Source organism: Frieseomelitta varia, unplaced genomic scaffold (genome assembly GCF_011392965.1).
Source record: "Frieseomelitta varia isolate USP_RPSP 00005682 unplaced genomic scaffold, Fvar_1.2 scaffold_146, whole genome shotgun sequence".
NCBI classification, from domain to species: domain Eukaryota; kingdom Metazoa; phylum Arthropoda; class Insecta; order Hymenoptera; family Apidae; genus Frieseomelitta; species Frieseomelitta varia.
Window position 1 is genome coordinate 399,126 of NW_025109150.1, and position 14,532 is coordinate 413,657.

Consider the following 14,532-nt stretch of genomic DNA (forward strand, 5'->3'; position numbering starts at 1 on the left):
TTCGAATGAATTCTTCGTGTAAATAACGAATAATTTGTCCTCGTAAATAACGAATTATTTTTCCTCGAATAAAATCGTTATTCGTTATTTACGAATAAAATATATCCAACTCTGCTCTCGCACCAACAATACCTGCGCCCCCCGCATAAAAATTCCCATGTCGCTTTCTTCCCTACTGAGAAGAGAAGAACACGAACTTTCGAAAAGGAAATGCGTGGAACAAGAGCGATCGAGCGAAGCGAAGTTGCCCGAATTTTGCAACCTCTCCCCTCTCTTGCTTCAGGAATTCGACATAGAGATGACAAAGGTCGGCGGAAGTCTGGGCTTCACTCTGAGGAAGGCGGACAGCAGCGCTCTGGGTCACTACGTGAGGGCATTGGTGCGTGAACCGGCGTTGAGCGACGGTCGGATCCGACCCGGTGACAAAATCGTGGCGGTGGACGGGGCGCCGTTGTCGCCGATGAGCCACGAGGAGGCTGTCCAACTGCTGCGACAATGCGGCCCGACCGTGAGGCTTCGATTGTACAGGGATCTCGCGCAAACTCCCGTCTCCGCGCTCTCGCCAACCGAGCCTGATCATCCGCTCCGTCCGCCGCGGACCAGTCTCAGGTAAACTTCTCCTCTCGCTCGTTATTAACACTAGAACCACCGAGGACTGAAGCTATAAGAATTGAGTCAAAAAAAAAAAAAAAAGAAAAATTGGAATGCGAGTAAAATATCAAAAGATTTGTAATACGATAGTGAACGCGAACTTTTATTCATATATTTCACAAAAACCGCTCGAATTTCTGAAAAAAATGTAACATTGTAAATCCGCAGAATTACTCTAAAAAATTATAATTTATAATATGTAATATATAATTAATATAATATTAATATATAATGTATAATTAATATAATATTAATATATAAAAAATTATAGATCGGTCATTTTGACCGCATTATTTTTAGTTCTAGTGTTAAGCCAATTGTAATTAACCTCGTTCTTCTCTCCCCCTCACTCTCGGAGAAATGAATTCGACGGAAAAAATAAATTTTCCCCGCTAATTCGTCTCTCGAAAGTTTGAAATCGCGCCCGACCACTCGATGATTTAACGTCCCTTTTGTTTTATTCCTCCGGCGATGGAAATTGAACGAGGTAATTGTTCGCGGTAATTTCCACGCAAGCTGTTGACTTTTTTTCGATTTACGAACTTCGACTTCGATGAGAGTCACGTTCTTTCTATTTTTTTTTTTTTTTTTTTTTTTTTTTTTGAAAGTTTGAAGCGGCAAATTGATCCGTGACAAAACGAAAGGAATGAGTAGTTGAATGATCAATTTTTTTCTTTCTTCATTGACGTCATTGCTATTTTTAACAATCTGTGCAGCCGATTCGAAACGCAAAAATCAAAGAGAAGCCATAAAATAGAACAACGACCGAAGATACCGTCACTGATTGTTAATTGAGTCGTCCATAGGCCGATAGTTCGCTTTTTATATGTTTTTGTATGTTTGAAATTTTCGTATGAAAGCGAAATCGTTCGACGTGTCTAATTTTCGTATTTAAAATAAATTTTCATTAACAATTGGGTTTAACATTCGGCTATTGTTTGGCCGTAAAAATGAATAATTTATTTCAAAAGTCGGTACGATTATTCCAACGCGATATACATACGTACGATTTTACGCATTTTGTATGTCGTCGGGTAAAAAATACGTTTGCTATAGTACATTCTACAATGTTCATTTGAGTTGAACAACATTTACGTATCAATATATTCTGTATATAAATCATTATAATTTAAGCGATGATTATTAAAATAAATGGATTTGTACAATTTATGTTTCGACCTAATTTTGGCCAGAAATCGATACTAATTTTGACAAAAAATTGTATCTTTTAAGAGACACTATAATTTAAATCGTGAATCATTATAATTTAAATGGTAATAATTGAAACAAATGGATTTATATAATTATGTTTCTCTGTCTAGACAAAAATCAATATTGATTTTGGCAAAAATATACGTGTTTTTCAAGCAACATTACAATTTAAATCGTTTAAATTTATATCATTATAAATGATAATAATTGAAACAAATGGATTGATACAATTATGTTTCTCTCTAGAGAATATATCCGTGTCTTTTAAACGATTGTAAAAAAAGAAACTCTGACATCCAATATTTCTTTTTTCTTAAAAACGACGAATAGGCCGAAAGAAAGTATTGGCACAATCTTGGTTTTCTTGAAATATTTTTGTAAAAATAAATGATACATTGACGAAATCCGTTTCCATAAATAGTTTACTATATAGGAAAGTACATACATGCAAATGTGCATAGTAGCAATTTCCAGTAATGTTTTACACAACAATGACAGTAATATAAAATAGAATTAATTAATATAATAACAAATATTTTATTAAATTTCAAGAACCAAGTAACGATAATAACATTAATAATAGAATAAAATTAATTAATATAATAATGATATATAATGATACAAACATTTTATTAATACAATAATAATATAAAAATTCAGGAATCAGAAAATTGCTGGCATGTGAAAAGTTTTTTTTCCTTGCAGTTCTACTATGTATTCGAATAAAATATGAAATATTTTTAATATTGTTTTAAAGAGAAGCGTCCTTTCCTAATGTCCGATAATATTCCAGTACTTACAAAAGGATACTTTCGTAATTTTTCCAACAACATACCGCCAACATTAAACGCAGATTAACCACTGCGAATTATTTTCTCGAGAGTCTCGAATGTTTATATCTCTTGTATTATTATCGTACAGCTCATTACTGGAAATTCCTTTGTGCACAGTGACCTATAGGGTGGTCACTGAAAAACCGAATGATATAAAACAAAAACAACTGTTACAGACACATGTTTTTTTTCAATTTAATCATTTTTTATTATTCTATTTGGAAATACAATTAATGGGTTTTTTTTCCAGTATTTTTTCCTATAACAAACAAAAAGAGAAAATGAAAAAAATTGAAAACGGACAAGTTTTGACTTTTTCAAGCCCTTCAGTTTTTCAATGGCCACCCTATATTTACGAAAACAAATTCCGCCAATATGTTATATTATACGTTTTCACGAAGACGTCGCCAAAAGAATAGGTGCGCTAGTATATTTGTTTTTCTTTTTAATCCATTTGACACAGCATACTCTGATTTCTGTTCTGCCGATTTTTCCTATAACAACAAAAAAAAAAAAAGAGAAAAAAAAAGAAAGGAAATGAAAAAGATTGAAAACGAACGAGTTATGACTTTTTCAAACCCTTCAGTTTTTCAATGGCCACCCTATATTTACGAAAACAAATTCCGCCAATATGTTATATACGTTTTCACGAAGACGTCGCCAGAAGATTAGGTGCGCCAATTATTTATTTATTTACTGTATAAAGCCGATTTCTCTCCTTTTTGGTTTCACCTTTTTCCGGAACTGATCGATTGAGCAAACGGGCAACTCAATTTCCGTCGATCGGTTCGATAATTCTTCCGAAAGCGCGTTTCTTCCCCCGATTGACAAAACGCGACAGTTGACGCAGTCGCGCGCATCGTGCGTGCAACGTATCGCGGTCGCGTTCGCGTTTACGTTTGCGTTTCGTACATGTGCTCGCGCGAGGACCGCGCGATAGTTAATGAAAATTTAATCGACAAGCACGATGATCGGTAGCACACTCCGTTAATCCCGAAAATGAAATCACCGGGCTGACTCGCGCGCGCACAATACCGTCGTCGGTAATTATCCTAATAGAAAATGCATTCGCGGTGGAACATTGTCGATGGACGATGGACGATCGGATAACGAGACAAAGCGATCGTCTCTCGCGAGCGAAGCCGGGTTTCTACGAACGAACAATTGATTTGTTAGGAAAGAAAAAAAGAAAAATAGAAAAAACTATTTCCTTATAATTTAATTCAATTTTACAGATATTATGTATGTTTGACGAGTATAATTGTGAATGACGAGTAATTTTAAAAATTACTTCTCTCGCACGAGAAACTACAAATTAAAATTTGCAATTAATTACAATTTGTTACTTGAATTGAAATTTTCTTTCGTGGGAAATAAAGAACATTTGCAAATTTTGGACATTTCGGAATATTTTCAGACTGGATTTAACTAGTTCTTTTTACATCGTTTCCAAATATTTCCCTGCTGTTAATGTTGACTATTATTAGTTGATAACTTCCTCCCTTCTTCCAAAATAAGTGTACTTTCGTTGCATTAAGTGCACAGTACTTTCAATTAAGTTACATTAAGGTTAAAAACTTGTAGCAAAATATAAATAGAGACTTTCGAGAAAGTTAGTACGGAATCCATCATGCTTCACAAAGGACGAAATGATTACAAGCTACCACATTTTGCCAAAGGTACGCTCTAACCAGGCGAAATATCATTTACAATTGGGACACTAATTTTGAAACGCAGGCAGTGCCAATCAATTAATATTAATAATTAATAAATAAAATCATTGTTATCTTCCAGAAGAAGACTAGTGTTACTTTCTCGTAATTTAATTCAATTTTACACACACTCTGTTCCACTTTGACGAGTATAATCGTTATCGACACAATGTGGACACACACTTTCAAAAGCAGCGCCACAGCTAAGAGGTTAAGCGAACGTTCGCACGCGTCGCGCCACTCGAGGCCAATTAAACGACCTCGCGCGAGTCGGGGAATGGTTATCGTCAAAACTTTTTTTTCTTTTTTTTTTTTTTTTTTTTTTCAAACGTTTGAAAAATCGAAAAAAAAAGGCCGAGGGGAATCGAAAAAGCAGGCTAACCGGGAAGCTGGAAAATTGGCGGGAAAAAAGTAGAGAACAACGAAAAACGAAAAATAGAAAAAGACGGTTCTTGTTGGAACGTTGTTGATGGAACCGCGTCACTTATGCCAAAATCCGTACAAAAATTTTGGGACAAATGTTTGTATATTATACAATTTGTGTAATAAAAATGATACGATAAATCTAAATCATATATATATATATATATATATATATTAATAGTATATTATTTAGTTTATTATTTTATCTAAATCATAAATAATTATATATATATTAATAGTATATATTTATATTATGTATATATATATATATATATATATATATATATATATATTAGTATAAATAAAATTACACAAATATATAATAGTATATTTATATTATGTATATATATAGTATATATATATATATATATTAATAGTATTATATTATAATTTATATATAATAAGTACAATATTTACAATATAAGTTGCAATACATACGATACAAAAGCATAAGCTGTAAATGTAAATACAACATGCAGTGTGCAGTATAAATTATTGTATCTACAACAGATACAATATAATTAAATACAATAAATATAAAACATACTTTATAAAGATAAAGACTCCGTTAACGTTATGTTGGTCAAAAAATAACTGCGTTTTATTTCTGCGTGTAAGCGTAAAAAAGCGAATTATTCATGAGAAACCTAGACTTTATTAATTATGGACTTGTTGTAAGACTTTGTTAATTATTTCGTTTTATCTTTCGCGCCATGTTTCAAGCGAGCTCGTGATTCCGCGTTCAAAAAACATTCTCATCTTTTTCGATGAAAAAAATAGTTCCAAGAACGATTTGACGTCGTCGCCGGTAGTAAAATTTAGCAAACCAATTCTGACACAGTTTTTTTTATGAGTATGCACGGAATTTTTGTTTTCCTTGTTGAAAGTAGTACCGTGAAAATACAACGAGAACGTTCCTTTTTTATTTTCTATTATTTAAAAGCAAACAATTGTTGACGCGTATCGTGTATTTTTCTTTTTTTCTTCCTCAAACGAGCTTGAACAATCACGTATCAGATTGCACAATAAACTTGCGGTTAGATGTACACGTGTGTCCATCTGTTAAAAAAAAAATAATTACTTTTTGGCCAACCAAATATATTAATATTACAGCATATTGCGTTATTATATTATTATATTGTATTAGAAAATATGTACACACGATAATTAAAAATTAAAGAGTCCTTAGAAATAGTATATAGAATAATTCTCGCAGAAGAGAATTGCTATGACGCTCTCAGCGTCGTTTTACACGTGATTTTTCGTGCTTTCCCATCGTCGAGAGATTTGTCTACGTTTGAGAAAACAATAAACGCGTGAACTTAGTTTCAAATGCTCATCAAATACACTTAGCTCTGGCCACTTGCAAGCGAAACTTCAGAATACAGAAAACAGCGTGATGGAAAAATTCTGAGGATTTATTAAATTTATTAAGTCGTGCTATATGAAAACCTAACCCAAACCGTGTTATCAGAATATCGTGTAGGGGAGCCTTTGCAATTTTTGCACTCTATTACACCGTACTTTCAGAATGAGTGTTATAAGAGAGTTGATTGTAGTAAATAGACGGCGGTTTACTTCAAAGTAATTGTTCAAAGTAATTATCGGACATCTGAAGAAAAAGAAAATGAACTGAACCCGATAGTTTAACGTAGTAAATAGGCAATGAACAATAAAGTATGAAAAACGTATAAAATATGATAAAAATACGAAAAAATATTTTATCTAATATGATTCAAAGCGTGCCCTTTCATTTCGAAATAATTCTATAAAATTACCTTTCGTCGCTTTCGTGCCTTAAAAATTTTTAATTTTCATGTCTGTATTCCAAATTCATTTAGTCGTTTTACACTTGGCCAAATTTAAATGACCCGATACCATCGTTTTCCATCACTCGCAACGATATTATTGTAATACTATTTCCGAAGCTGCTTATGTCGAACTCCGACATTTCGTTTATGGGGCGATGTTAAATTTCCTAATTGATTGACACTCATTTCAGTGTTATTTCGTCTAAAATTCAACGCCTCGTCAACTTTCCTTGTCAGTGTACAAAACTCGAAGTTGTAACCTAAATCTATCAACAAAGATCAGGAATAAATATAACCGGGAATAATACCGTAGAATATTGCGTCTCTCTCTCTCTCTCTCTCTCTCTCTCTCTCTCTCTCTCTCTCTCTAGGTCTAATCTTTCCGCTTGTCGAGGAGTTTGACAGCAACTCCGGCATAAAATTGCTGGCCGTTTCGCGAGGATTACAGTAACCCCTCTGATTTATTAAAATTTAACCCCTCAACATCCAACCCTCTTGAAAGATATAAAATAGTGTACAGGGCGTCCCGTAACAAACCGAGCAGCAGGAGGTGATCCTGCACGAGAAAAGAAATACATTTGTTGAAGCCTCCGTCTTCGGAAAAATCGAGTGTACTCGAATTTAGCCAATTCTAGATAGTGATGGAAAAGAATTATTAACAGGGTATTGTTCCGACGTGCGAAAGTAAGTGAAAAATGTGGAATGAAACGCCTCGTTTTCGAGAAAAGTTTGACGACTTGTCGAATACACGCGCGTCGAGGCAATTTTTGACGAGACATATATTCAGAGTCTATTTTCTTGAAAATGTCGCCTCGAATGAGAAAATTTTATCCTACACTTTTCGCTTATTCTTGCGCGTAGAATATCCTTGTGTCGATTATTCGTATGAAATCGACGCGCGTGACACGTCATTCCCTCGCAAGAGGTTTTAACCCCTGGAAATTGATTCGCGCGGACCATAACGAGTGACCGAGTCGTATACAATAACTCGTCGCTTCCTTTTTCAACTCGTTGGTGTGATATAGAGTAAGTAACTATAGAAATAGTTATTGGATATAGTAACTAGTTAATTATAAAATATATAGTAACTATTATAGTACAGTATAGCAATTACTATAGTATAGTAACTATAGAAATAGTTATTGGATATAGCAGCTATAGGAATTATTGAGAAGTAATAAATTTTTTTTTCCCTGGGTTATACTTAAATATACTTGAAACTGAGAAAATGTTGCAATTTTGGGACAACTATCTATTATAGTACAGTATAGCAATTACTATAGTATAGTAACTATAAAAATAGTTATTGGATATAGCAATTATAGAAATTATTGAGAAGTAATAAATTTGTTTTCCCTAGGTTATACTTAAATATACTTGAAACTGAGAAAATGTTGCAATTTTGGGACAACTATCTATTATAGTACAGTATAGCAATTACTATAATATTGTAACTATAGAAATAGTTATGACAACAACTAACTATTATAGTACAGTATAGCAATTACTATAGTATTGTCACTATAGAAATAGTTATGACAACAACTATTATAGTACAGTATAGCAATTACTATAGTATAGTAACTATAGAAATAGTATATAGAAGTTATTGGATATAGCAACTATACTATATAGTATAGTAACTATAGAAATAGTATATAGAAGTTATTGGCTATAGCAACTATAGAAATTATTGAGAAGTGATAAATTTGTTTTGCCTGGGTTATACTTAAATAATACTTGTAACTGAGAAAATGTTCCAATTTTGCGACAAAAGAATCTCTCACTCGAACCTCACTCCAACCGCTTGCGCTGGCAACTGGTTCGCGCGGACCATAACGAGTGACCGAACCGTATACAATAACTCGTGGCTTCCTTTTTCAACTCGTTGGTATGATATAGAGTAAGTAACTATATAGAAATAATTGTTGGATATAGTAACTATAGAATTAATAAATTTGTTATTTGTTTTGCCTTTGTTTGTACTTAAAAATATACTTAAATAAACTGAGAAAATGTTGCAATTTCGGGACAAACGAATTCTCGACGTGCGTGACTAATAAAGACGCACCATTGGATTCGTACAAATTAGTCCATCGTACAAATTAGTCACCTTTGGCCATCCTCGAGTGATTTATCATATTAACAGCGAGATTGTCGAGGTAAAGCGTGTTGCGCGCCAAAGGTTACGTATTAAATCAGAGTTTAGATGGTGGGTGGGGGTTTGAAGTTCGAGAGTTTGAAGCGTCGCGTGAGCGTAGCGCTGGGAGTTGGTGGGTTAAGCGAAGACTGCTGTAATTCGTCGTTTATATCCGTTAATTCGGTGCAACGTTCCCCTAACCCAACGAGTGGAGGAACGGACACGATCTTTCTCGTGTTCTCGAAGACTCGTAGATTGCATCGGGCGTCGTCCTCGTTACACCACCCGCCCGCGTTTCTGCTCGGAGTTTCGGAAAGACGCGGCCGATTACGCGCTCCGAGCGTATTTTGAACACGACGCGGAAGCGGAACGATAATCGAATCAAGTACTTACATTATCGGCGTCGGGACCGGCGCGATTCGAACGACGGGAAAACTGTTTGGACGTGTTCGAGCTTCCTCGTCGTCTTTCACTTCAACTCCGCCACGAGGTCACTGGAATTATGAAAACCCAGTGGGGTTCCCCGTGATCGCGTATGTTGTTTTGCACTCGACTGTCTTGTGTAAGGGGACATCGTACTCTTCAACCACTTTAGGAACATTTTAAATTTAGTTTAATTTAATTTAGAGACTATTTAATTCCAGTTTATAACAATGGAAATTTAATTTAATTTCATTTTATTTTTGGTAAACAAAGAGAATAAAATTAACGTTCACGTTTCAGAATTTCAAAAAGTAACTATTTTCGCAACGCGAAGTTCATTTCGCGAATGGAAGTAGCTTCTTTTTTTTTTTTAAATTAGCTGTATTTGGCCAAGGACGTGAAGAAGTTAAATTTAGCTAAAATTATAAAAAACTTTTATAATTGCTGATCATTATAATCGAACGTATGTAGAGGAATAATAAAATTTCGTAAAAAAAGTCGTGAATCGGTGAAGGAAATTTTTCAGACAAATTGAAGTTATGTATCATTAACTTCTATATACTATACTTGGTGATTGCTTTAAAAGCATGCTGGAGAAATATAATCAACAAAATTTCATGCTAAATACCACTTGAAGGATGATTATTCTCAGTGCTATATCATTTTATTTGAAGCGATACTACAAATAAATTGCTGGTAGATGATACAAAAAATGTTTCCGAGGGCAAAGAGTTAATCTCACGTTACAAGAAAAAAAAAAAAAAAATGTTCCTCAGAGACATTCCGACATTTGGACTAGTCGGCGATTTTGGATGATTCGTTGAATATGTAAAAAATTGCTACGTTATTGTTAGAATGCAAATTTTATGGATTTATGGGAAATTGGCAGTGGCGAAAATGTATGCACGGAAATGCATATAAAAAATGCCCGTATAAAATATCCAAAGTAGAATTATAATATATAGTAGATAAAATTTAAAATTCCTTTTGGCGACGTGCTGTTTAGTGATGTTTGTAAAAATTTAAAATGCATGAAATTCACAGTTTTGGAATGGTCTACGCACGACAATGCACCGTAATTTTTGTACAATCATTTTTGTTATTGTTATTTCGATTATTGTACATGTCCTGTACAATGTATCAGTTTCAATCGAAAATTGAGGAACTTTCACCTTTCTTAAAAATAACGTTCGTTCTTAAAAAAAAAATAAAAGTTTCAGACAGAATATAGAACTTGTAAAAATTTTTCTGTCGGGGATAATTTGTTCAGCGATATTAAAATGGTTCTCGATATTTGTGGCAAATGTTGACACTGAATGCTGTTCACTGAACGGTACTCGATATATTTAAAAAATGGATTTGTTAATGAAATGTTTTCAAAATAACCTGTTTCCATGGCACTTTTATTATACAGATTCTCTTAAATATCTATATTATACATATTCTACGTATAATATAGGTTCTTCTAAGTGTAACTAGTTTCTTTCTATTAAAATTTCAGAATTTTTTTTAAATATTATCTAAAAGATGAAGAATCATTTTTTAAATCCTTCTAAACTAGTCTGACACCTATATAATAAATTGCAGGCTTTAGTTTTAAGTCACTAATAATTTCACACGAGCGATTGATGCGACTTTAAATAATGAAAAAAAAAAAAAAAAAAAAAAAAAAAAAACATTTGTGAAAATAAAATACGTCCAATTATAGTTGCTCGTATAAAAGACGATGGAAAATAAATTGCAAGATGGAAAAATGTTTCTAAACAAACACCGTCGAACAAATGTGTCAAAGTTTATCTTACACGTTAAACGGGACTGTTTATCGCATTGTATGAATCGCAATAGTTATCAGCGCGTTGAAAACGTTGGAAAGAAAAAAACGTGCGAATTTCGTCGTATCGTCTGCAACTGATCTAACGACCAGTGAATAAGAAACAAACCCGCCGGGTTTAATCGTTGCCGGAACCGGTTGCAAAACAGAGATTTCCTTTCTCAAACTCCGATCGATCACATCCGTTATCGGGTCTCGAACGAATTCATCGAACTAGGAAGAAAGTGCGGACGCGTGTCCGTTCTGGCGAAGCCTCGTGCTACTACCAGCTAGGGCCTGCAAACTCGATCGAAATCTAGGTTAACCCCAGCGTAGCAAAAGGAGGCTACTCACCCTGAGGGAGATTAGCGTGCCGCTTACAGTTTCGCTACAGCCTATACCCGTGGTTGTCGTTGGCTGACTCACGGCTTTTCATCTTTTCGTCGTTCGATCGTTTACGACGTTGTCGAAGGAAACGACGAATCGATGCCACATGTACTATCGACTAGTAAAAATTTTACGCTGCAATCGAAACTGGCGACTAACTGAATTAGAATTTAATATGGCAGTTGAAAATTGAGATTCGTAAGAATTTTACAAGAACTTTACTAGTAAAAATTTTACATTGCAATCGAAACTAATGACCAGCTAAATTAGAATTTTATGTTGTAGTTAAAACTTGTGATTCGTATGGATTTTACAAGAATTTGACTAGTAAAAATTTTACATTGCAATCGAAATTAGTGACTAACTGAATTAGAATTTAATATGATAGTTGAAACTTAAGATTCGTATGAATTTTACAAGAATTTTACTAGTAAAAATTTTACATTGCAATCGAAACTAGTGACCAGCTAAATTAGAATTTTATATTGTAGTTAAAACTTGTGTTTCGTATGAATTTTACAAGAATTTGACTAGTAAAAATTTTACATTGCAATCGAAACTAGTGACTAACTGAATTAGAATTTTATATTGTTAAAACTTGTGATTGATAAAAATTTTACAATTCAGTTACTGCTTGATTGATGAAGAATTTTATAATGCAGTTAGATCTACTGATTAATAAGAATTTTACAATGCAGTTAGTAATAGGAATTTTTAGCAATATTAGGATTATTAGGATATATTAGGATTATTAGGAATTTTATTATATATCGTGGAACTACTGTGATTAATTGAATAGTGACTTTGGATAAGAGTCAGCCATGTTACATTTGAATTAACACTACTGCCTACGTGGGTTACAAATATTCGATGAAAATGGAAAGGAAGGACTGGTTTGTACTCTTCTTATGGAAGAAATCCAACTTCAAATCTCGTTATCTCGGAATGTGATCCCCGCACGAGGTCATCGTTCGTTTAGAATTTTTTATTCTAGTCCAAACTTTTAATGGATGAGAATTTTATAAACGCAGCTAGAACTACCGATTAATAAGAATTTTATAGTGCAATTAGAACTGCCGAGTAATAAAAATTCTGGAATGAGAATTTGTTAAAATTATTTGCAAAGCCTAGATATAATAACAATGATAAAAACGATCTGATGAAATTAGTATTCTAGTAATTGTATCTACAGTTTTCGTCCTGATATTTGTAAACAGGAAAGGAGAGGGAACGATTGTCAGCGAACGTTTCGAAAGTGGATGAAAAATCGAATTCCTCGAAACGAGAAATCCGGAGGAGAAAAACCCCATCGGATTCGCGCGGAATCTACCACGCAGTCGTCGTTCACCAACGATATTTTTCGTGTTTCCCAGCAACAATTCCAAAAAGGATTTCGATCGTAAATCGTTCGAAAATATCTGGCGTCCCGATAGTTACGACGCCAGATATTTAATGCAGTTTCACAGAAACGACAGAGTCACGCGACGAGCCACTTGCTTATTTTTGACATGGCGACACGTCAGGCAACGATAATAGGATCAAATTGATCTTTAATAGCCGTGCAACGTAGATAAACGCGCAATGATAAAACCGACGATTATTATCGCCAAGCCTAATTCAACACAAACTTTTTCATCTTCGGACACTTTTTTTTCGAAATTTCTGCGTTATATAAGTCAGATTAAAAAAGTTTCCCCGAACCGATCAGAAGGACTTCGAAAGTTAATTCAAGGGGATGACGAGTTAACTCATTATTGGAAAATGTTTCCCCGCTAGACGATTTACATCGTCGTGAAACTTTCAAGCTTTTCCAACTTTCCAACGACGGGCTGACTCGTCGTCAATCAGTTGAAGGACTGATCAGTTGAACGAAATAGGATGATGTATGTCCGGGCGGATCAACATCACCTGATGATTTTGTAATGATTGAACGATTCTGTAAAAATTATACGAAGAATTGACGTTAAATTGACGTTTTAAATTCTCCAACAGCCTCCGTACAAATATCTCACAAAAATGTAATATATATGTAATATATATATGTAATATATATATATATATCATAGTGACATTTATATATTATATATATTATATATATATCATAGTGACATTTATATATATATATATATTTGATCACTTGCGCTGGCAAACTGATTGCGGACCATAACGAGTGACCAAACCGTATAAAATAATTCGTCGCTTTCTTGTTGAACTCTTCGATATATCACTGGATAGAAATTATTGAGAAGTAACAAATTTATTATTTGTTTCGCCTATTTCGTTTCATTTAAATATACTTAAAGCCGAGAAAATATTGCAATTTTGGAACAAAAAATTCTCGACGTGCGCGGCACTTCATTCCAGCGCAAGAAGTTAAACCACGTGTGTTAAATTTTACCTGCACAGGTGTTATTACAATTCCTGAATTATTTATTACTCTTTCCGGATTATTTATGCCCTAATCTCTAGAATTTATTTAAATACTACTTTTTTTTAAGACATATTTTATGTTCGATAATTGAAATAAGTTGTTAAGTTTTTAAATTCTTTTCCTTTCTTTGTGTTAAAATTTTGTTGTAAAAAAACAAGTTAAATCATTGTCACTAGGTGGCGATGTTTGTTAAATTTGAAAAAAAAAAAAAAAAAAAAAGGAAACATCACTTACGAGGTATCGCTGATAGTAACTCCACAGAACACAATGGTCAAAGTTTTTGTTCTCTCATTTGCAAAGGAACAGAGTTGCTTTTCGTCCAGCGTGATAAATCGAGCGCAAGCTGTCGTTAGGTTTAGAAACGGCACGACTGAAGGCGACCGATGAAATAAAAAGGTGAAAAGACTATGAAATGAAAAGAAGAGGTGAGGAACAAAAGTAAGAGGAGAAACGGAAGCTGAAATAATTATTAGATGGTTTGAAGGGAAAGCGCGACGTCGATTCGACTTCCGCACCGTTTCCCCTCAATTATTTATCGTTCTCTCTCTCTCTCTCTCTCTCTCTCTCTTCGGCGTAGCTCTTGGCCGGAATGGCCGCGTGTTACCGCGTAAAATCGAAAGCTTTTACGGGGCCATGTTCGCGCGTAACGTACGTGGCGTACACAGCGGCGCGGAGGAAACGGAAACACACCGTGGTGGA

The 14,532-nt window shown here is 34.1% G+C and overlaps 1 protein-coding gene across 1 annotated transcript in view; it reads left to right on the forward strand.

Moving 5' to 3' along the window:
- LOC122533382 overlaps positions 1 to 620 on the forward strand; it is a 227,746-nt gene extending 227,126 nt beyond the window's left edge. The window contains exon 8 of the mRNA XM_043663026.1: positions 284 to 620. Within this exon, the coding sequence (XP_043518961.1) occupies positions 284 to 613 (330 nt within the window). The 3' untranslated portion in view covers positions 614 to 620. The remainder of the gene's footprint in view (positions 1 to 283) is intronic.
- The last annotated feature ends 13,912 nt before the right edge of the window (positions 621 to 14,532 follow it).